The 24998-nt window shown below is 44.5% G+C and overlaps 1 protein-coding gene across 1 annotated transcript in view; it reads right to left on the bottom strand.

Annotated features, from left to right (window-relative positions):
- Window positions 1–24998, bottom strand: part of WNT7A (Wnt family member 7A) — an 81439-nt gene that overhangs the window by 37558 nt on the left and 18883 nt on the right. The window contains exon 3 of the mRNA XM_036446872.2: window positions 21890–22161. Within this exon, the coding sequence (XP_036302765.1) occupies window positions 21890–22161 (272 nt within the window). The remainder of the gene's footprint in view (window positions 1–21889; window positions 22162–24998) is intronic.

Raw genomic sequence — 24998 nt, 5'->3', positions numbered from 1 at the left:
CAAGCTATAAAGTTTGTATTATAGAAATAATACAAAGTTTTATTGTATTATTAATAAAAGGCTTCTGCATAGCAAAAGAAACCATCAACAAAATGAAAAAGGAACCCACTGTACTTACTTGTCAATGACATATCTGATAAGGGTTAATTTCCAAAATACATAGAGAACTCATACAACTCAACAAAAGGAAGACAGACATCCAATTAAAAAATGGGCAAAGGACCTAAAAAGACAGTTCTTCAAAGTGGACTTACAGATAGATGGTCAAGAGAAATGAAAATGCTCAAGGTGAGGGAGACAAGATGGCAACCGATCAGACGGACTTGTTCTGAGCCTCGTCCCAGAACAGATAGAAGCAGCTTCTAAGAGTCCCTCAGGGAGTATCGACTGGCAAGCTAAGGGGTAGCAGAACTCTAAAAGAAGGTAAGGGTCCTCTGGACAAGATTTTCTTGACCAAGCAGCCAGCACTGCGGAGGCGAGACCTCTCCGGGAGCTACGGGCCCCGAGGGAAGGTGGCCCCGAGCGGCCCTAGCCCCATGCAGCCCCGCGCCATGGACAGCCCTGGCCCCGCGCAGCCCTGCGCCTTGAGTACCCCATGCCCCTAGTAGCCCCATGCCCAGGGCTGCACCGAAAGAGACAGCGGCTGCAGAGAGAATCGTGCACTGCGAGACCCGGTGCTGGGTTTGGCGTGATCTTCCCCCAAATTGGGACTTTTTTAAAAACGCCAAGGGACGCTGGACAAATTGTCAATAATCGGGACCTTCCCGCCAAAAGAGGAACATCTGGACACCTTGGCACAGACCCATCCTGCACCTGATCCCCTTTACCCCCTTGCTTCTGAGTCTAGGGAAGGACTGCCCAGTTTGGCATATCCTGGGAGATTGCAGGGGAAAATTGCCTTCCTGGAAACAGGGGATTGGAGCGAGAAGAGACAATGTGGGAGCCAAGACAATCTGGGGGCCTGCATCCAGGCAGCCTACCTCAACAAAACATAGAGCCATAGAGAAAGAAGGCTAGAGCTGCCAAAAAGACTGGGAAGTCAAACCAGAAACACTGCCTCCTAGGGGCTGAAATACAAACTTATTTTCCCCCCTTTTTACCTTTCTTTCTTTTTTTCTTTTTTTAATTACTTTTAATTAATCAAAAGTAAACAGACACAAATAACTAAGAAATAGGCTACTTAAAATTAAGGACTAGCTTACAAAACTGAGGTGCACTGGAATGCAGGGAACTGCAATACTGTCTGGACCAAGAAACAGGAAGTGAATGACAACTACTGCCCTTTTTTCATGCTAATTTTTCTATTTTTTATTTTATTTTCATCTTTTACATCTTTTAATATATTTTGATTTTTTACATCTTTTACTTAAGAAACAAATTTTTTTCTTTTTGCCTCACTTGATTTTACCTTTGCAACTATTACATTTTTCAATTTCAATCATCATTATTACTACTGCTATTTTGCATTTTTGTTTCCTTTTTTTAGTACCATTTTATTTTCTCTTTATTTTACATTTGAATTAGTCTTCATTCTATTTTAATCTCTACTATAGCATCATTCAACCCTATCTCAACTCGACTTTTACACCATCATTCTCTTACTAGCCTTTACCATTTTCATCTCCTGTTTATCTTATCCCTTTCTGGCTTTAGTTTTTCCCTATTCTTTCTGTATACCCCCAGCTAAAATTATCACCATACTTATAGACCTAATTTTCAATCCCCTGCTCCAAGTGCATAAATACAACTCTCTTCGCTATATTAACTAGTTAAAAAAAAACTGTTTTCCTCTCTATCCTTTTGTTATTGTTTGCCTGAATGTTGATTATATTGAATTTTTATGCTTTTTAGTGAAATTGATATGCTTATTCTTTTGTTGTTATCGTTGCTTAGTATTTTTTAATTACTTTGTTTTTGTTTATTTTTTTACTTCTGTTTATCATAGCCTTGCTTAATATTGTAATAGTTGATATTGTAGTTTGTATTACTCTCCAAGTATTATTGCTGGCATTTGTGGGAATTAGTGGTTGTTCTATGGGAATTTTCTCCACATATTATATAGTTTGTTTTCCCTTTCACTCTTAGTCAACTTCTCTCTCTCTCTCCTCTCTCTCTCTCTCTCTCTCTCTCTCTCTCTCTCTCTCTCTCTCCTTTTCCCAATTTGATTTCAACACTACTTTTTTTCTTTCTACCTCATTATTTATCCTTTTATTTTTTCCTTTCTTCTTTCTCCCCTACACCCTAATTTGCCTTTCTCTAGTGATTGCCTTTATTACAGGTTATTAATATCGCAAATACATTCCTGATCAGTGCTTTTTGTGTTTTACCTGGTAGTGTTGTATGTTGTGCCTTTAAGTCAACGCTGGAGAAAGAAAACCACATAACCAGACATCCTGAAAAGAGAGACAAGGGGAGACAAAGAAATAGCCTGCACATGAAAGAAAAGCAGGCATCACCAGAAAAGGAGGTAAATGAGTTAGAGGCAAGCAACCTACCAGAACAGGAATTCAGAGTAATGATCATAAGATGGCTAAAAAGAATGGAAGAGAAATTTGACAATATGAATAAGAACCAAGAAGAAATGAAGAAGAACCAAGAGGAAATGAAAATGAACCAAGAAGAAATGAAAAAAATGACATCGCTACCATGAAGAATGCAATAGAAAGCATCAAGAGTATACTAGAAGCAGAGGACCGCATCAGTGAGCTAGAACACAAGATAGAAAAAAATACCCAATTAGAGCAGCTTCTATGAAAAAAAATTAAAAAGCAGGAAGAGTGCCTACAGGAGCTTTGGGACAATACAAAACAAAATAATATTAGCAAAATAGGGGTTCCAGAAGGAAAGGAAACTGAGGTAGACATGGAAAACGTATTTCAAGAAACAATGACAGAAAACTTTCCTGAGATAGAGAAGAAAAAACCCACACAAATCCAAGATGCTCGCAGAATCCCAAGCAAAATGAATCCCAGAAGACCGACACCAAGGCACATTATAATTAAATTGGCAAACACCAACGACAAACTACTAATCTTAAAAGCAGCCAGAGAGAGACAGAAAGTTATATATAAAGGAACCCCCATCAGACTAGTAAATGATTTCTCAACAGAAACTCATCAGGCCAGAAGGGAATGGGATGAATATACAAAGTCATGCAAAGGAAGGATCTGAATCCAAGAATACTGTACCAAGCAAGGCTATCAATCAAAATTGAAGGGGAAATCAGGAGCTTCACAGACAAGAAAAGATGAAGGGAATTTATCTCCATAAACCAGTAATGCAAGAAATGCTAAAGGGTCTACTGTAAAAATAAAGAAATAGGAAGCGAAGAAGGAATGCAGGGGTATAGAATAAAAATGGCATCAAATGAGTACTTATCAATAATAACTTTAAATGTAAATGGATTAAATGCACCAATCAAAAGACATAGGGTAATAGATTGGATAAGAAAACAAGGCCTATATATCTGTTGTCTACAAGAAACCCACTTCAGAAAAATAGACACACACAGAGGGTGAAGGGATGGAAAAAAATTTTCCAGGCAAATGAAAATGAAAAAAAAAAAAAAAAAAAGCTGGGGTAGCAATAATTATATCTGACAAATTAGATCTCAGAGTGAAGGACATAACAAGAGATAATGAAAGCCACTTCATAATACTAAAGGAAGAAATCCAACAAGAAGAAATAACCCTTGTAAATATATATGCACCCAATATGGAAGCACCCAAATACATAAAAAATTGCTGAAGGACATTAAGGGAGAGATTAATACCAATACAATCATAGTAGGAGATTTTAATACCCCACTGTCACCCTTGGACAAATCATCTAAACAAAAAATCAGCAAAGAAATATCAATCCTAAATGACTCACTAGACCAGATGGAATTAATCGACATCTTCAGAACATTCTACCCCAAAGCCACAGAATATACCTTCTTCTCAAGTGCCCATGGGACATTCTCAAAGATAGACCACATTTTTGGACATAGGCAAAGTCTCTTCAAATTCAAGAAGACAGAAATCATATCAAGTATCTTCTCAGACCATAATGGCATAAAACTGGAAATTAACTACAATAAAAATAATCCAAAGAAATCAAACACATGGAGACTAAACAGCATGCTATTAAACAAGGACTGGGTTATCAGAGAAATCAAGGAAAAAATTAAAAACATCCTGGAAACAAATGACAATGAATACACAACAATCCAAAATCTATGGGACACAGCAAAAGCAGTTTTGAGAGGGAAGTTCATATCCCTACAAGCCTATTGCAAAAAACAAAAAACAAAAAAAAATGGTAACAAATGATCTAACTCTACAACTCAAAGAGTTAGAAAAAAGAGCTACAAGAAAAGCCCAGTGTAAGCAGAAGGATGGAAATAACAAAAATCAGAGTGGAGATAAACGACATAGAAACCAAAGAAACAATACATAAGATCAACAAAACCAAGAGCTGGTTCTTTGAAAGGATAAACAAGATAGATAAACCTCTAGCCAGGCTAACCAAGAAACAAAGAGAGAGGACTCAAATAAACAAAATCAGAAATGAAAGAGGTGAAATAACAGACCCCGCCGAAATACAAAGGATTGTTACAAAATACTACAAACAACTCTATTCCAACAAACTGGACAACCTGGAGGAAATGGACATATTCCTAGAAAAATACAACCTTCCAAAAATCAATCAGGAAGAATCTAAAAATCTCAATAGATCAGTGACTTGGGAAGAAATTGAAACAGTCATCAAAAAGCTTCCAGCAAACAAATGCCGAAACAGGTTTGGCTCAATGGATAGAGCATCGGCTTGGGGACTGAAAGTTCCCGAGTTCGATTCCGGTCAAGGGCATGTACTTTGGTTGTGGGCATATCCCCAGTGGGGGGTGTGCAAGAGGCAACTGATCTATGACTCTCTCTCATCGATGTTTCTAACTCTCTATCTCTCTCCCTTCCTCTCTGTACAAAATCAATAAAATATATATTTTTTAAAAGCTTCCAGCAAACAAAAGCCTATACCTGGAAAAGTACAAGACACTGAAAAAAGAGATAGATGTAAACAGATGGAAGAACATACCATGTTCATGGATTGGTAGAATCAACATCATCAAAATGTCCATACTTCCTAAAGCAATCTATAGGTTCAATGCACTCCCCATTAAAATACCAATGGCATATTTCACTGACCTAGAACGAACTCTCCAAAAGTTCATTTGGAACAATAAAAGATCCCGAATAGCCATAGCAATCCTAAGAAAGAAATGTACGTAAGAGGGATCTCAATACCAGACTTCAAGTTTTATTACAGAGAGGATCCAAGATGGCTGCTCTGGTAGACATCTAACAGCAGCAGCACACAACAATTTCAATGGAATACAACTAAAATGTAGATTGGACATTGCCCAGAGCTACAGGTAGTCGACTGACTGAAAATTCTACAACAAGAAGGAAAGAGAAAACCAGAAGGAAAATCAGAAGAGCTGAAAAAAGCCTAAGGTACGGAGACATGCTGCGCACCCGCACGCACATGCGTGCGCGGAAAGGTCGCAGCCGGAGAGGAGGAGAGGGCTGGGTGCTGCCTGGCGTTCCCTAGCAGGAAGGAAATAAAACCCCCAGCCTGGGCTGAACCCCCGAACTGGCAGCGCTGAGCCCCAGTTATGGGCCAGACCCTGGGGACCCAGGCTCCAGCAGGGGAAGAGGGGGCTGTGAGGCAGAATCCCAGGGGAGCGGCAAAAAGCGGAGCCCCCAGAGTCGCTCACACTGCACCCAGATGCGCACAATGCATGCAGAGGACAGAATGTTGACTCTGATGCTGTATTGCCCTGGAGGGAAGAAACAAAATCTCCGGCGGTGCTGAGCCCTACTCCCGACTGCCAATCCCTGGGGACCCAGGCTCAAGCAGAGGGAGACAGGGCTGTGAGGTGGAGTCCTGGGGGAGTTGCGAAAAGCGGAGCCCCCGGAGTCGCACACACTGCGCTCAGAGGACAGTCTGTTGACTCTGATCCTAGTCTCCCCAGCGGGAAGGAGAAAAAAAGCTCCAGACTGGAGGAACGCGATGAGGATCAGGAGCCCCTGCCGGACACCGGCCAGCCGGGCACCAGCAAGGAGCCGGGCGACAGGGCCCCTGGGGGGGGGGGGGGGGCCCTGAACCTTTGACCACTGAGCACAGGCAACGGAGCCAAAGCCGGGGGTTGCTTCCTGGGTGGCGCCGACTCCGGCAACAGGCTGAAGCAGTGCAGGAGCCCGCGGAGAACAAAGGGGTGCCACAGGCCAACCTGCTGAGCTCCCAGGACAAGGAGGAAGAAACCAAAGAAGTTCTCAATGTGAAGAAATCAAGTGAGAGCAAAAGATAGTAAAATTACTTAAGAAAGAATACAAAGAAGATCTTGAAAAATCAAAGACAGTCAGAACTCAACTCACCAGCCAATACTGCAACATAAATGTGTTTAAAAAAAAAAAAAAAAAAAAAAAAAAAAAAAAAAAGGACAGAATGTTGGAACGGCTGTGGCCAGGCCTAGAGTGGCCAGGCACAAGGCAGTGGCAGCCAGGCCCGGAGCAGCAACGGCCAGGCCCCAGAGCAGCAGCAGCCAGAACCAGAGCATCAACAGCCAGCACTGGAGCAGCCAGACCTGGGGCAGTGGCAGCCAGACCTGAGGCGGAGGTGGCCAAGCCCATGGTGGCCAGTCCGGGAACACCCAGACTCAGAGTGGCTGGGCCCGGAGAAGCCGGGCCCAGAGCAGCCGAGTTGGGAGCAGCCAGGCCCAGAACAGCAGTAGCCAAGCCCGGAGCATCCAAGCCGGGAGCGGCCAGGCTCGGAGCGGCCGGGCCCGAGGCAGCAGGGGCCCAGAGCAGCCGGGTCAGGTGCGGCCAGGCCCGGAGCAGCAGCTGCCGGGCTGGGAGCGGCCAGGACTAGAGCTGCCAGGCTGGGAGCGGCCAGGCCCAGAGCAGCTGGGTCTGGTGCGACCAGGCCAGGAGCAGCAGCTGCCAGGCTGGGAGCGGCCAGGCCCAGAGCAGCGCTGCCAAGCTGGGAGCGGCCAGGCCCGGAGCAGCCGGGTCTGGTGCGGCCAGGCCCAGAGCAGCAGCTGCCAGGCTGGGAGTGGCCAGGCCCGGAGCAGCAGCTGCCAGGCTGGGAGTGGCCAGGCCTGGAGCAGCCGGGTCTGGTGCAGCCAGGCCCGGAGCAGCGGCTGCCAGGCTGGGAGCGGCCAGGCCCAGAGCAGCTGGGTCTGGTGCGACCAGGCCCAGAGCAGCAGCTGCCAGGCTGGGAGAGGCCAGGCCCAGAGCAGCTGGGTCTGGTGTGACCAGGCCTGGAGCAGCAGCTGCCAGGCTGGGAGCGACCAGGCCTGGAGCAGCCAGGTCTGGTGCTGCCAGGCCCGGAGCAGCAGCAGCCAAATCCAAAGCAACTAGGTCGGGAGCAGCAGTGACCAGACCCAGAGCAGCTGGTTGTGGAACGAACCAGAGCAACAGAGGCCAGGCCCGGAGCCTGCCCCTGCCCCACCGCTGCCTCTCAGACATGGCTGGAAACTTTTGCGGGAACTTGAGGGTCTGCTGAATCAAGTGATAAAGGCTTAGATCTGGATGTGTTGAGTTAGTATAGCACTGGAGTGTTGATATGTGAGTGCCTTGGGTGGGGCCTAGATGAGGCTGGTTGACCTATTTGTAAATGTCTTTTGTGTGAAGTGTATCATTGGGCATGTGGAGGTATTATTGATATGAGAAAATGCTAAGTAACTGATTTACTATCTGAAAAGGGATTTACTATCGGGGAAAGGGAGGGAGGAAGAGACTGAACATAAACTGTGCACCTATGGATGAGGACAATGGGGGATGGGGAGGGGGCGGAGGGTGGGGTGGGAAGCTGGTGGAGGGGGGAAGAAATGAGGAACCTTTGTAATAATATGAATAATAAAGATTGATTTTTAAAAAAAGTTTTATTACAAAGCCACTGTTCTCAAAACAGCCTGGTACTGGCACAAGAACAGACATATAGATCAATGAAATAGAATCGAGAACCCAGATATCAACCCAAATCTCTATGCTCAATTAATATTTGACAAAGGAGGCACGAATATACAATGGAGTCAAGACAGTTTCTTCAATAAATGGTGTTGGGAAAATTGGACAGATACATGCAAAAGAATGAAACTAGATCACCAACTTACACAAAAAATAAACTCAAAATGGATACAGGACTTAAACATAAGATGGGGAACCATAAAAATACTAGAGGCATCCACAGGCAGCAAAATCTCAGACATATGCCAAAAGAACTTCTTTACTGATACTGCCCCTAGGGCAATGGAAGCTAAAGAGAAAATAAACAAATGGGACTACATCAAAATAAAAAGCTTTTTTACAGCAAAAGAAACCATCAACAAAACAACAAGAAAGCCCACTGTATGGGAGAACATATTTGCAAATGTTATCACTGATAAAGGTTTAATCTCCAACATCTAGAGACAGCTTATACAACTAAATAAAAGGAAAATGAATGATCCAATTAAAAAATGGGCAATGGACCTAAATAGAACATTTTCAAAAGAAGACAGAAGGAAGGCCAAAAGGCACATGAAAACATGCTCAAAGTCACTAATTATCTGAGAGATGCAAATCAAAACAACAATGCAGTACCATCTCACACATGTCAGAATAGCCAACATCAACAAATCAACAAATGACAAGTGTTGGCGAGGTTGCGGAGAAAAAGAGACCCTCGTGCATTGCTGGTGGGAATGCAGACTGGTGCAACCACTGTGGAGAACAGTATGGAGTTTCCTCAAAAAACTGAAAATGGAACTCCCATTTGACCCAGTAATCCCACTCCTAGGAATATATCTCAAGAAACTAGAAACACCAATCAGAAAGGATATATGGACCCCTATGTTCATAGCAGCACAATCTACAATAGCTAGAATTTGGAAACAACCTAGGTGCCCGTCAACAGATGATTGGATCCAAAAACTATGGTACATCTACACAATGGAATACTATGCTGCCATAAAAAAGAAGGAATTCTCATCATTTGCAGCAACCTGGATGGAATTGGAGAACATCATGCTGAGTGAAATAAGCCAATCAATGAAAGAAATACCACATGACCTCACTCATTTATGAATAATAAAGAACATTATAAACTGATGAACCAAAAGATAGATTTAGAGACAGTAAAGCAACAAGCAGACTGTCAAATTACAGCGGCTAGGGTAGGGAGATCTGTGATAAGAGATCAACCAAAGGACTTGTATACATGCATATAAGTACAACCAATAGACACAAAACTGGGGAAGAAGGGTATGTATGGGAGGGGGGGCAATGTTAAAATATGTACACAGATAATAATTTAATAAAAAAAGAAAAATAAATAAATAAAATTTAAGTAAAAAAAATAAAAGTAACTACTGAATACAAAAAAAAGAAAAGAAAAAGAAAGAAAAGAAAATGCTCAAGGTCACTGATCATCAGAGAGATGCAAATTAAAACTGCAATGAAATATCACCTCACACCTGCCAGAATAGTAAACAACAAAATAGTAAATCAACAAACAGCAAGTGCTGGCAGAAATATGGAGAAAAGTGAACCCTAGTACACTGCTGGTGGGAATGCAGACTGGTGCAGCTATTATGGAAAACAATATGGAGTTTCCTCAAAAAATTAAAATGGGAACTCCCATTTGATCCAGTAATCCCATTTCTAGGAATATATCCTACAAAACCCAAAACACCAATCAAAAAGTATATATGCACCCCTAAGTTCATAGCAGAATAATTTACAATATCTAAGACTTGGAAACAACCTAAGTGCCCATCAGCAGATGAATGGATAAAAAAAGCTATGGTACAGTTTCTTTCCCTGCTGATAGCACTCTCAAAAACATGGTGAATATTCCTAAAACCCATCAAGCTTTCTGTAATAAGTGTAGCAAGCATCAACACCACAAAGTATCACAATACAAGAGGGGCAAGGATTCTCTGTATGTGCAAGGAAAGTGGTGTTATGACAGGGGGCAGAGTGGCTATGATTGACAGACTAAGCCAATTTTTTTTTTTTGGGGGGGGGGGGAAGCTAAAACTACAAAGAAGATTATGCTGAGGCTTGAATGTGTTGAGCCCAAATGCATATCTAAGAGAATGCTTGTTATTAAGAGATGCAAGTGTTTTGAACTGGGAGGAAATACTGTAAAAAGATAAAGGGACAAGTGATCCAGTTCTAAGCTTCATATTTTGTTTTATTATGTGACAATAAAATCTTGATATGTTCACTTCAAAAAACAAACAAAAGAATTGTGGTACATCTACACATCTACACAATGGAATACTATGCTGCTGTAAAAAACAACAGCAACAAAAAAACAAAAAAACTCTTACCATTTGCAACAGCATAAATGAAATTGGAGAGCATTATGCTAAGCGAAATAAGCCAGCTGGAGAAAGATAAATATCACATGATCTCACTCATGTGGAATATAATGAGCAACATAAACTGATGAACAAAAATAAAGCCAGAGACATAGAAGCATTGAATAAACAGCCAAACCTCTGAGGGAAGGCAGGAGAGGTTAAGAAGAGGGGGTAAGAAAGCAACCAAAGGACTTATATGCATATATATAAGCTTAACCAAAGGACACAGACATAGGGTGGTAAGAGCATGTGCTAGAGGGTGGGAGCGGACAGGGAGAGGTCAATGGGGGGAAAAGTAGACTCATGTAATATTTTAAACAATAAATAATTTACATTAATAATAAAATTTTAAAAAGTTAGACAAGCTGCATTCAACGTTAATTTAAAAGTGATTAATTGATTTACTTTCTTATATCTTACTACACTTTCATATGTTATTAACTGAAATAAATAATCTTATTCTCACTTTAAAAATGTAAAAAATGAAACTGCCATTTGACCTAGTGGTCCTACTTTTAGGAATATATCCTAAGAAACCCAAAACAACAATAAAAAAAAAAAAATCTACGCACCCCTATGTTCATAGCAGCATAACTTATATAACTAAGATCTGGAAACAGCCCAAGTGCCTATCAGTGGATGAGTGGATTAAAAAAAAAAAAATCTGTGGTACATTTATATCATGGAATATTATGCAGCTATAAAAAGAAGGATCTCTTATCCTCTGAGACAGCATGGAGCTACCTGGAGAGTATTAAGCTGAGCAAATTAAGCCAGTCAGAGAAAGACAAGTATCACATGATCTCACTCATATCTGGAATCTAATAAACAAAACAAACCAATGAACAAAACAGATTCAGATATATGGAAGCATGGAACAATAGACTGATGAATCTCAGAAGTATTGGGAAAGGGGAATGGGGAAAGAGTAACTGGGGAACTTATATGCATACTAGAGGCCCAGTGAACAAAAATCGCGCAAGAGTAGGCCTTCCTGCCCTAACTGGTTTGGCTCAGTGGATAGAGCATTGGCCTGCAGACTCAAGGGTCCCAGGTTTGATTCCTTTCAAGGGCATGTACCTTGGTTGCAGGTACTCCCCAGTAGAGGGTGTGCAGGAAGCAGCTAATCAATGTTTCTCTCTCATCGATGTTTCTAACTACCCCTCTCCCTTTCTCTCTGTAAAAATCAATAAAATATTAATTAAAAAAAATGAAAAAAAGAGTAGGCCTTCCTTCCACCGGCTGCCGGCACCAACTTCCCTCTGGCACCTGGGACTCAGGCTTCCCTCCAGCATCTGGGACCCAGGAAGCCCCAGCTTCATTCGGAAGGTCATCCAGAAGGACATACGGTCTAATTAGCATATTACACTTTTATTATTATAGATATGCATAACCCATGGACACAAGCAATAATACAAGGAGGGCTGGAGTAGGGGGTGGGGGCTGGAGGGAGTCAATGAGAAAAATAAAAGGGACATCTGTACTGGGATAAATGTTTTAAATAAATAACTAAATAAAAGATTGTACAGTTCTCCTTGGCACTTTCTAAAAGTTGCTGTCCTCCACAGACAGGGCTGAAGGGCTGAGGAGAGTGGCCAGACTGAGCATATAATTAGACCCCAAAAAGTGAACCTTTACCTCAAATGAACCTTTTACAAAATTTAACTCAAACAAGATAATGGAACCTGGAGGACATCATACTAAGTGAAATAAGACAATCACAAGAGGACAAATATTGTAGGATTCCACTCAGATGAGGTCCCTACAGCAGTCGAATTCATAGAGACAGAAAGTAGAATGGTGGTTGCCATGGGCCGGGTGGGGAATGGGGACTTAGTGTTTGAGGGAACAGAGTTTCAGTTGGGAAATGAAAAAATTCTGGAGATGGATGGTGGTGATGATTGCACATAATGTAAATGTACTTAACACCACTGAAATGTTAGAATGCTATTTTATGTTGTCTATATTTTAATAAAATTTAAGAATATATAAACCTTTGTTGATTTATAGTTAGTTAATTAATTTAAAAACAGATAATGAACTTAAATATAAAACATAAAACTACCAAACTTTTAGAAAACAATATAGGAGAAAATTTGGGGGACCAGGGCTGAGCAAAGAGTTCTTAGACAACACCAAAAGCACTGTCCATAAAAGGAAAACTGGATCAATTGGACCTTATCAAAGTTAAAAACTTTTGCTCTGCAGAAGACCCCCTGAAGAGGATAAAAAGACAAGCTCCAGACTGGGGCAGGGGTGATTTTGCAAACCATATGTCTGACAAAAGACTACCACAGTGTTTCCCAAAGTGTGGTACGTGTACCCCCAGGGGTACGGGAAGAGTTTGGTGGGGATATGCACTGCACCGTGCTTAACTGCGCCTAATTCTACATTCTCATGAGTACGAGGGGTACTCAGCATTACAAAAATTATAGAAGGGGTACACATATGTCAAAAGTTTGGGAAACCCTGATCTAGAACATATATAAAAAAAATCTCAACACTCAACAATAAGAATATAAACAGACTAATTAGAAAATTCGATAAGTCATTAACAGACATTCCTCTGAATAAGATACACAGATGGCAAATAAGCACATGGAAAGATGGTCAACTTCATTAGCCCTAAGGGAAATACTAGTACTACTTAAAACCACAGTGAGATGTCTCACACAATTATCAAAATGACAAAACTAAAGAACAGTGACACTGAAACCAGTTTAGCTCAGTGGATAGAGCGTCAGCCTGCAAACTGAAAGGTCCCAAGTTCGATTCCGGTCAAGGGCATGTACATTGGTTGCAGGCGCATCCCCAGTGAGGGGTGTGCAGGAGGCAGCTGATTGATGATTCTCTCTCATCGATGTTTCTAACTCTCTATCCTTCTCTCTTCTTCTCTGTAAAAAAAAATCAATAAAATATATATATTTTTTTAAATCTTGAAAAAAAAAAAAAAAGAAAGAAAGAAAGAACAGTGACAACACCAAATGGTGGTGAGGATGTGGAGAAACTGGATCATTCATATTTTTTTGGTGAGAATGTAAAATGGCACAGCCATTCTGGCAAATATTAGGTCTAGTAATAATTAATGTCGTTTTCTAATACTTTTTTAAATTGAATTTATTTAAACAATACAACAAAATTTAATCAACAATATAGTTGCCATTGTTTTCTACTACTGTGCCCAACGCTCAGGAAGCATTTTAATCCCTCTGTTGTAAAATTCTTGTGACTTTGATGCAAAAAATTCGGTCAATGCATTTTTGAGGCATTCTTCATTATTAAATTTTTTTCCAAGAAGAAAGCTTTGCAAAGAACGAAACAAATGGTAATCGGAAGGGGCAATATCAGGAGAATATGCAGGTTGAGGGAGAACTTCCCATTCCAACTGGAGCAGTTTTTCAGCAGTGATTCTTGCAGTATGCGGTCGTGCATTATCGTGGTGAAGAATTACGCCCTTCCGATTAACCAGCGCGGGTTCTTTTTCTCTTAAAGCTTGGGCTAACCTTTCCAATTGGGCACTATACACTGCACTTGTAATGGTTTGGTTAGATGGTAAAAGTTCATAATGAAGAATTCCTTTAAAATTCCACCAAACACACAACATCACTTTTTTCGCATGCAAGTCAGGTTTTGGCGTGGGCTGTGGAGCCTCATTTTTGTCCAACCACTGAGGCCGCCTTTTCAAATTAACATACAGCACCCATTTTTCATCTCCGGTAACAATTTGCTCTAAAAACGGCAAACAGTTTTGACGAGAGAGGAGCGAACTGCAAATTGTGACGGTTGTTGTTGGTCAACTCATGAGGAACCCATTTTCCAAACTTTTGGACTTTGCCAAGTGCACGCAATTGATTGGAAATTGTTTTTTGTGAACAATTTAAAGTTGTCGCAAGCTCTTGTTGGGTTATTTGAGGATTTTGCACCAAAAGAGCTTGAAGAGCTTCTTGATCAAAATTGGACACACGGCCTCTACCACTCTTGTCATCTAACGAAAAATGTCCCTCGCGAAATTTCTCAAACCAACGCTGGAATTTTCTGGCGCTAACTGCATCTTGACCAAGAGCACTACAGATGTTTTTTGCAGCCTCACTTGCTTTTCTTCCTAATTGGAACTCGTAAAGCATGCAGTGCCGAATATGCTCTTCATCTACCATCTTCTTAGCCCTAGTTTTGCAACAAAAACCAAACCAAACACAAACTTTTTCAAGCAAAACTTGTTAATTGCACTTCACATGTTCTGTAGATACCACGTGTTTGAAGGTTATGTCAATACAAGTCAACGCCAAGCAAGATTTTAAACGAATGTTTAAAAACGACATTAATTATTACTAGACCCGATATCTCTTGTGGTGCTGATATTGTAGTGAGAAAATACAGACAATAATCACATAGAAAGCTGTGTAAATAGGGTAATTTCTTATGGTGAAAAGTGTCAAGTAGAAAATAAAGCAGGGTAGTATACTAAGGGAGATGACTGGACATAGAGAAGAAGAGTCTGGAAGGGTCTTTGTTATTCAAAGATTTGTGGGAAGAGCATTTCTGACAAAGGAAATAGCATGTATAAAGGCCCTAAGTTTGGTGGACTCCACAAGTGTGTGGCTGCAGACAAGGTTGACATCCACTGGTCCTAAGTACTCAACTCACATGTCAGACCTGGAAGACCCTTCTGAGACTACAAGTTTCCACCACAGAAGAAATTAAGACCATAGATAGATGTGGTTTGCTCAACATCCTAGTCCCTTAAGTTCTGGCTAGAGGCCTTTTCATCTGGGAAGGTGAGAAAGCACATATAATGCATCTATTCCTGGATCCGGGCCAGGAACGGAGGGCACAGGCCTAAGGAGGCCTCCTCACAGCCTGACCTGGTCAGCCAGCTTCCCGAGCTCTCAATTTACCACCACTGACCACTCTATCTGATCAACTATGCAAGTGGCCCTCAGGACAGTGGAAAGGAGCATAGCTGGGCAAACCTTATCTGGGCCCCACCTCAGCAGCCTTGCCAGCTTCCTGTTGTCCCCTGATTCACAGGCCTGCCTGTGGCTAGGGCAGGATGAAAATCCAGCTCCCAGGAGCACCCAGACCAGACAGGGCAGGGCAGGAAGGGACAAAATCGGCACCCTCTGTGAGCAAGAGGCTGGGCAGGGACTGGGAGGTGCCTCCTCACTCAGGTAAAATTCCATCCCCCTGAGCTCACCTCCCTGGGAGCAAGCAGCACATTCCAGCAGGGGCCAGCCCTATCCCAGCTGGGCCCCCATACCCATGGCTGCCTCTCTTGAATTCAGTCACCACACCCCAGGCAAGGGATTGCTGATGGCCCTTCCCTCTCCTGAGGCCTCCAGAGCTCCCTGTGCACTTTCTTCTCAGTGTACAGCAAGGCATCCACAGCACACCAGCCCCTGGCCCTGGGCACCCAGGGCAACGACCATGCTGCTCAGCCCTATCACAGGAAGGTGGTCTGCCAGCTCAGCCCTGAGGTGATCACTTTCTGCTTCAGGGCATCTGAAGGGCCCAGACACATAATCAAGTGGTCAGGAGCAAGGACAGCCGCCTAACGTGGGATAACTAAGGCTTAGTGTATATCAGTTCTGAGTTCCATCCCTACATGGGGCCTGTTTCCCCACCTGTCAAATGCACTCCCCACAGTCCAACCATGCTTTTCTAGGACTTCATGCTTTTATACATGTTGTTATCTCTGTCTGAACTGCCCTTCTTTTTCTCACCCATCTCATCCACCTGGAGGACTCCTACTTATCCTTCAAAGCCATTCTAATGGTCCCTTGTTCCCTTCTGGCAGTGGTTGACAAACTGCGGCTTGAGAGCTAAATGAGGCTCTTTGGTCCCTTGAGTTTTTAGCAAAGGCCAGCTTAGGAGTACCTTAATTAAGTTAATAACAATGTACCTACCTATATAGTTTAAGTTTAAAAAATTTGGCTCTCAAAAGAAATTTCAATCATTGTACTGTTGATATTTGGCTCTGTTGACTAATGTGTTTGTCGACCGCTGCCCTAGAGGTCTTCAAACATGTCCCTGGGGAGAGCACTCCCTCCCTGGGCTCCCTCTAAGCATTCTGTGTGGCATTGCCCCTGTGATGTGAACCCTAAATCATAATTCTTGCTCCTCTTACCTGCCTCTTTCACTGGACAGATTAACTTGAGGGAAAGAATCATGGTTTGCTTATATCCCTACTTCCCAAAAGACTGGAAAGAAATCATTGAAAGCCACAAAGATTTTACCATCTGAACATTTCAACCCAACGCTCCCTTATGTCTCTCTCCCTCCCAACCAAACATCCTATGATTCCAAACCCCACACACGAGAATGTGAACCTAATATTCTACATTCTCAATCTGAACAGTCTGGGGTTTCAATTCAAAAATATTAGGCCCTAAAATTCCAATAGGGAAACACTATAATTTCTATCTTCTCACCTAGTCATTTTGGTTCCACCCTGCAGACCACACAATTGCATGAGACAATGAGGAAATGGAAAGGCTGGCTGTCCCACAGAAGTCCCCATTGCCCAGCCCTGTGACCCATCCACAGATCAGCACCTTGTTCTTCCTAGAGGAGTGGAGACCTGTGAGGGCAGGATGCTCCCACAGCATTTATTCTCCCTCTCTGCCAGGTGAGTCAGTGGGCTGCCCCTGGTTTCCCCTCATTGGATCTGCCACCACCTCTGCCCCTCAGTACAAGCAACCCCTCCCTAACTCCCCCTGCCTTCTTTTCTCAAACAGCTGCCAACAAGACCCAGAGTCTGTAGTCAGGTTGAGTCTTGTCTGCTCACAGCAAGAGCGAGGGAGTCAGTGATAAACACTGTGAGCCTTTCCAAGATGCTCAGCCAGGAGTGGCTGCAGGCTGACCTCTTTTCTCCTGTGTGTGTGTGTGACCCACAGAAGCCTGCTGTGGGGGAGGTTCTGGGGTGGGACCCCATGCCTTCTAATAGATGGCACACAGAATCTTGGAGCACCTGTATGCCTCACCTGTCCCTGGCCAGCACCTGGGATACGGAATAAATCAATGTCATAGTCCCATTTGAAAAATGGGAAAACTGTCTCCCCAGGTACTGACGGGACTCGGTACTGATATACACCAAGCCTTAGGCTAGGCGGCTGTCCTTGCTCCTGACCACTTGGATATGTGTGTGGGTGCTTAGGTGCCCTGTAGCAGAGAGGGCTGGGCTGAGAGACCACCATCCTGCAGGGATCTAGCTGAGCAGTGTGGCCACTGCCCTGGGTTTGCACCCCTACACCACAAAGGGCCAGACGTGTGGATGATCAGGCCTTTCCTTATGTACACTGGGGAGTCCCAAATCCCACCTCTTGACTCTGGAAAATACAGAGTGCCTGCTATCCCGGGGAGCTACCCACAAGTGTCCTCACAAGCCAGAAGGGAGCTAGGCCAACATGGGGAGAGCCCTTCTGCTGGTTTACCTGAGCTTATTACAGAATTTACCAAGTGACCGAAAAATACTCAGGGATACAGGAAAAAAACATTTATTTCCAGATGCACTAATACTGTAACTCAAGGGAGCCTGTTTCCAAATCCTGAGCAAACCAATATGGAGAAAGCTTTCTCTTTATAACCTTTGGGTTCCTTGTCCCCCAAATATGGATCATACTTCTGGAACTTTCACAGGCTTTGCAAAAAGTCCTGTGTGTTGGGATGGGGACCATGAGAACACACCTAAAGGCCTGGCCTGGTGCCAGTGCTGATAACCCTCTCCAGGGGTTGTGTATTGTTCATGGTTTATGGCCTCTTTAAAATGTGAGTATTTAGGTAAACAGATCTTGCAAGACCAGGTAATTAAGAAAGGGGCAGTGACTAGACTATAGGCTAACAGGAATGTACATTAGGGATACAGAGTCAGGCTGCTAGCACACACACACCCCACCCATTCTCTCACCCACCCCCTTACCCCCCACCACCCCCCGCCAAAATGTCTTATTTCCTCATCATTCTGGGAGAGCCCAGTTTGCACTCACTCTACACTCCATTCTTGATCCCACCCAGGGCCTCCTCTGCCTTCCTAGAGTCAGTGTATATGACTTCTGCCCCTTCCCTGCTCCAGAATCATCAATGGTTCACCAGTGAGCATAGGTACTCAACTCTTCACTCTACACAGAGGGTGGCTGTGTATGCCAGCATTGTGGATAAGCTATGAATAAGACACTTCAAGCTCATGATCTGGTATGGAGGAAGGTGGAAGAGAAAAGAACAAGATGACTTTTAAGAAAAGGGTAGGAAGGAATTGAAAAGGACGCTTATCTGAGGGAGGATATCTGAGCTGAAACCTGACAGGTCTGGGGGGATAAATTAAGGCTCTCACTCCAAGGCCTGGAAGGTGAACATGCAGGCTCTCCAGCTGCTGTGACTCACAGACCAGCCAGTCTGGGCCCCTGAACTTGTCCCAAGCTTTCACCTCTGGACCTTTGACCACTGCCTCCTCACACCACACCTGTGTTGCCTTCTCCTCTTTTCCTTGCCAAGCCAAACCTTACTCATCTCCTCCAGGAAGCTACTGAGGTTGATCTTATAATCTGATAGCTTCCAGCATCTGTACCACCCAAGAGCTGCCTGAAACAGCAGCCGTGGCTCTCACGCTGTGGAGCTCCATGGCTTGGGAAAGTCTTTCCCACTGGATATACTGAACCTTTCTTATCCCCAGCTAAGTATTCTCTTCTTTAATTCTCACAGTGGCCCATCCAGGTAGTTACAGATAAGAAAACAGAGGCTGGAAGTGGGAAGACTCTTGAAGCACTCCCTTTTTCTGACCCAAGGAAGTGTTTCAAGTGCAAGTGGAAGCCTGCACCCTGTGCCTTATGCCCTAAGGAGTGATCTGACCACAGAAACCAGGTAAAATGAATAGCCAAAAAGCCTGGAGAGATGTGCTGGCCGCACAGGAGCTGCCAGCCACAGGAGCTGCGTGGAGCCAGACAGGGCCTTGCAATTAACCCAGGACAGCATTGTGTCCGGTGAGTGCTCTGCAGCTGTGACTCACCCAGACTCCTGGGAGGCTCTTACACACAGGATGTGGCCAGAGGCTGGAGAAGAGGAAGGAGGGAGGGGTACCTGAAGGCTGGAGGAAGGGACAGCTTGTCCCTTCCCATTCATCTGCAAGAGGGGAGCCCTGCTCCTTTCTAAGGTGTGCAGGCTACCCACCCCTTCCCTTCCTCTCCCCCCCCCAACATTTGCCAGATGGACTCCCTCCTGCATTACACATTTGCACAACTTGTAATCACAGCCACCCTGTGGTGAGGAAAAACTCTGTACCAGGCCCTGGGGTAAGTGGTCTCCTGCCTTGTCTCCTTCCCTCCTCACCTCAGCCCTGAGGACACTCCTGCCAGCTTTACTTCCTTCCTGGGAAGGAGTAACAAAGCTAGGATCTAAACCAGGCAGCCCATTGTCAGCCTACAAGCAGCCTTCTGACCACCATGCTACAGCAGTGTATGCTGTGTAAAGAATGTTAGCTTGAACTCTAGCTAGTTTAGCTCAGTGGACAGAGCATTGGCCTGTGCACTAAAGGGTCCCAGTTTTGAGTCCAGTAAAGGGCACAAGCCTGTGTTGCAGGCTCAATCCCCTGTGTGGGGTGAGCAAGAGGCAGCCAATCAGTGATTCTCTCTTATTATTGATGTTTCTATCTTTCTATCCTTCTCCCTTCCTCTGTGAAATTAATGAAAATATATATATTTTTTAAAAAGAATGCCAGCTTAAGAGACAGAATTCTGGCACTGCTTATTAACTATGGGACCCTCAGCCCATTACTTACCCACTATGAACCTCAATTTCTTCACCTGTAAAATTGGGATAATGATGCTACTGTTCTTAGAGATGCTTTGAGAATTAGGTGAGCTGATACATCCAGAGCTATAACACTTCCTGGCCCACAGACGTGCTCCAGCAGAACAAGGCATGTACCACTTAATACATCTGTCACCCAAATGGGGCATTCATAGCCCACACTTAGCCAGTAGATTTACCGTATTTTTCGGACCATAAGACGCTCCGGACCATAAGATGCACCAGTTTTTAGAGAAGGGAAATGAAAAAAAGATTCTGAAACAAATAGTGTCCTAAAATATTTTATGTGCATTAAAACCCAACATCACAGTCATAAACACATGTAATCAACCCTGTAAAGTAAACAGCAGCATTTAGAACCATTTTAGAGCCAGGCAAGCACACAGAGACCACACAGAGCCGGTCAAGTAAAAAAACTTTTTTTTTAAAGTATATGTGTAGGCTATATTTGGACCATAAGACGCAGGGACTTTTCCCCCCACCCCACGGGAGGGAAAAGTGCGTCTTATGGTCTGAAAAATACGGTATATACTTGAGCATCTGGTAATCCTCTTTCTTTTTTACCTTTTCTACTGGTGTCAATCAGATTGAAATGCCAACACTTAAAAATTAAGTGATGGTAAATAAAAATCTGAGTCTAAACTCTGGGTCTGGCCACAGTGGGCTGATCTTCCTACATAGCCACAGTGTTGGCCTGTGGATGGGGTTTGCATTCCTGAGTCCACTATAGCCTTGAGTATGGTTTGCTAGGTCCTTGTCACTCTTGCTCCTGCCCAGCCACCCTGGGTACCAGCATTTGTGGTCCCAGGTAGTGACAGCATAAGTCCAGTCACTGCAGTGGTCTGTCTCCACCCAGATAGCCCTAAGCCCCCCTCTCCATCTGCTCTGGCTCACAGACACTTCATCACAGAGCTCCACCCAACATCTGAGCTTTTTCTTTCCCAGCATCTCCTGGGCCTGGGGGTTCCAGGAAGGATTCTGAGCACCTCAGCCTTTAAAGGCACTTAAGAACACAATCCCAACCATAGGCTGCAGCACTGACTTGGGTACCTTGAACATCCTCTGCCCAAATACTTCCTGGGATAAAGAGATCACTCCTTTCTTGATAGCTCACTCCATATCTTATGGCTGTGGCTTGGCCCCTCACAACAGAACCTACTTCTCCGTGATCTCTTCACCCCTTGGCCCACACTCTGCACTCTAGGCTGCTCTGCTACCTTGCCTTAGGACAGCCAGCTTTTCATGGGATGGGTGTTCAGTGCTTTTCTGTCCCAGCCACCTGCACTAAAAATATCCTGGAACATTCCTAGCTCTCTTCCAAGTTGAGCTCAGAATCCAGGAACATCTGAGGAGACACTCAAAATGCTGCCTTTATTTTGAGAGCCAGATTCCAGCTGCAGTGATCAATGACATGCTAGCGGCCCTGATGTTTAGAGATGACTCCTGCTGGACCCACCTCAACCTCTCCCCCAATCAGAGTTTGTACAGCTGATTTTGTGGACCCAGGGATAAGAGTTCACAAGCCTCCCTCTTTCCATTTCGCTGTTACATCAAATTTTCACCAAGATTCAGTTATTCAACCTTTCTAGTAACTGACAAGCTTCATGCCACACCCTGAGCCACAGAGCCAACTAGAGGTGGAGCTCTGTCGCTGTTCTGGGAGCCCCGAGGGCTGTTCCAGGTCTGGGTCTGCCCTACCTTCCGGCCCGCCTCATTGTTGTGCAGGTTCATGAGCGTCCTGGCGTTCTGCTTGATCTCCCGGGCATCCACGAAGACCTTGGCGAAGCTGATGCCATAGCGGATGTCGGCCGAACAGCCACCCCACTTCCAGCCCTCATCCCGGTGGTACTGGCCTTGCTTCTCCTTGTCGCAGCCACAGTCACTTAGATTGCCCTGGGTGCAGGCGGCTGTGATGGCATGGGCCACGCCAGCAGCAATGATGGCATAGGTGAAGGCAGCCTCCCGGCTCCCTGTGAGGAGAGGGTGGAAAGCCTGGGATCAGAACCAGGATATCCAGGGAGGAGACTGGCCTGGATAAGAAGGGGACTGAGCTCACCACTGTAAGGCTCCACAAAGATCCAGTAAGCACCCATTCCTTACCTTCGAAAGATCCATGCTGGGATGACCAAGGCTGAGCACTAGTCATGCACAGTCCCACTCAAGCCCCAATCAGCCTGCCCTTGGGTAGCTGACTGGGCAGTGAAGGAGAGAGACATGTGGGATCCCTCTGTGGATGACCACCCACTCCCCACAACCCTCAAATTAGGGTGTAAACTGTGCACATGAACAGCATCTGGCAACAACCTTCAAAGCAGCATTTCTTCAACACCTGAACTGCTCACAGACTCCGGAGTGGGAGGCTGGGCTCATATCTCAGGAGCGTCCATTTCTGGTCCTGTGACTTTCAGCCAGTACTGAGCCCTTCTTGAGTCCCGTGTGCTCAGAGGTAAAATGAAAACTCTGCAACAATACTTTTTTCATGGCAATGACAGAGAACAATAAGAGTTTGTCCTATAAGAATTGTTTTAAGAGTGTTCTTGTTATCAGTGGAGTTGTAGATATATTTCAAAATATTTTTTGAAAGTTTGAGAACTGAACAAAGGAGCAATTGTATGAAATTATACTCTGAAGGGAAGGAAAAGTCTCAATGGAAGCTATATGCTTTTTATATTTCTGTGCCATCAAATATAGGTTAAAATATAAATTTTGTAAATCTGTTTAAATGGAAACTATTGGCCTCTTTGACCCTAAATGAAAGGGCTGATATTTTGAGTTTATTATTTTATTTTAAATTAATCCACCCTAACTTTTAAAATTTGATTGAATGTTTTCTTGTTAATGTTATCTCCTGGGATTTGCAACCTCATTCCTACCTCTGCAAGTTTTAAATTTATTTCCCTGCATGTTCCTAGGACATCCAAGCCAAGGGGGAAGACTGGTCTGAGGCCTGTGATTACTTAAAGGTAAACAAAATAAAGCCCCTCAGCAGCAGCGCTAACTGCTCCAGATGTCAAAAATAAGAACTAGAAGCTAAAAAAATTCTTAGCACTCTCAGCTCTGCATCTGGCTGCTGGCAGGTGCCTGACACACCCTTGTTATCTGTGAGCCCCTGTTACTACTGCTGTGTGTCTCTTGACAGTCGCAGGCTCACCCACGCCTCTTCGACAGACCATGAGTATCTCTAGGGAAGGCTGGGACCTGGACCCTGGACATCTTCATCCTCAGGCCTTGGTCTCCCAGAAGGCAGAGGCTGGGGAAGAGGAGCGAGGAGTGCCCACAGTCAGGGTGGAAAAGAGCAGGTACGTCAACAGGAAGGTTCAGTAGGGGGTGTGAGAAGTTGCTGAGAAGTCACTTTCCCACAAGTCTTCCCAGCTATTTGAAGATGGCCCTGCCCAGCAGTGCTGGGCTTTTAGCAGGGACAGAAGGGCACTTAGTAGCCAGGGTGCAAGAATGCTGCCACCCACACTCTTTGCCTCTCGGGGCCTCAAATATGTTCATGCAAGCAGTGTCTACTACACAGAATGAAGATGTACCAAGGCACTCTGTGGGAAGCCCTGAGTGCAGCATCAACCCTGAGTGAGCATTCAGCAAGTTCATACTCTGAGCCTGGGTAGTGTGGGTTTCAGGGAGAGCAGCCTGTTGGGAAAGGCCCCCAAGCCAGAGCAGGAGATGAAATAGTGCTGATCAGGCATGGTGTAATGGGGAGAAATTCTTCAGGATGTTGGGGTGAAATGGCTTAAGCTGTGGGGAAGGTGGATAAAAGGCAGCCTCCAAGTTGCTTTTAAGTCCCAGGTCACTGGGACCCACACTCAGACACACCCTTTTCCCACCCACTCATGATCACCCTAACCCAGGCTGCTAAGACACAGACAACCTGTACTCCCCTGTCCCCACCCAATCACCACTGGGTGGCTTCCTGTAGCCCAAGCCACTTTGCTCTGACATTCCAGGCCAGCCCATCCACAGCACCCTGTTAAAACGGGTGCTCAAATTCCAGTTCTGTCACCCACCTACTGGGTCCCTGACTCTGCATATATTCTCATATTGGTATTACACACCACATGCATGTAATAAATTCCTGACAGGGGGCCTGGGACAAAGCCACATCGATGGGTGGACATGTACACAGGTCTGACAATTTGTCAAGCTGGACACCTGCCAATGCTTTTGTTTTGTGAAATTAATAAATGGTGCATAAGAACTAGCAATGCTCCACTGGGATCAATGGAAGGCCTGTTGTGGCCATATGTTGAAGAGAGAACTGACCACCAGATGAGCAGGTAGCAAAGGAGTGACCATCTCCTGCTGCTGGGCTTTGGGAAAGAGGGAGCTTTGAAATTTAAGGTCACAAGGGCAGGAGATCAGACCTCAAGTTCCACTCAGTCAGGACACTGGACAAGAGCACTTAATGGACAGACTTCCAGGGAGAGGGCAGATTGGATAAATCTTCTCCCAAAGCTGGGCAGCAAGCAGGTAAGTCTGACTTGTCCAGAGTAGGAGGTAGGAGAGTAAGGGGTGGGCAACCAGAATCTCCTGGAATTTGCAACCTCATTCCTACCTCTGCATATTTTAAATTTATTCCCCTGCATGTTCCTAGGACATCCAAGCCAAGGGGGAAGACTGGTCCAAGGCCAGTGATTACTTGAAGGGGAACAAAGATAAAGTCCTGAGTAGCAGCACTAACTGCTCCAGATGTCAATGGACAGGTAATAATACACTGAAGGGGATAGCCTATGGTCAGATTAGACCCTCGCCAACATCAAGAAAAAGAATATCAGATAAAAAATATAGAGAGAGCAGGATGGGT

This window comes from Pipistrellus kuhlii, unplaced genomic scaffold (assembly GCF_014108245.1).
Source record: "Pipistrellus kuhlii isolate mPipKuh1 unplaced genomic scaffold, mPipKuh1.p scaffold_m20_p_2, whole genome shotgun sequence".
Classification (NCBI taxonomy): domain Eukaryota; kingdom Metazoa; phylum Chordata; class Mammalia; order Chiroptera; family Vespertilionidae; genus Pipistrellus; species Pipistrellus kuhlii.
The sequence above is the reverse complement of the archived record's forward strand: the minus strand, read 5'-3'. Positions and strand labels throughout refer to the sequence as shown.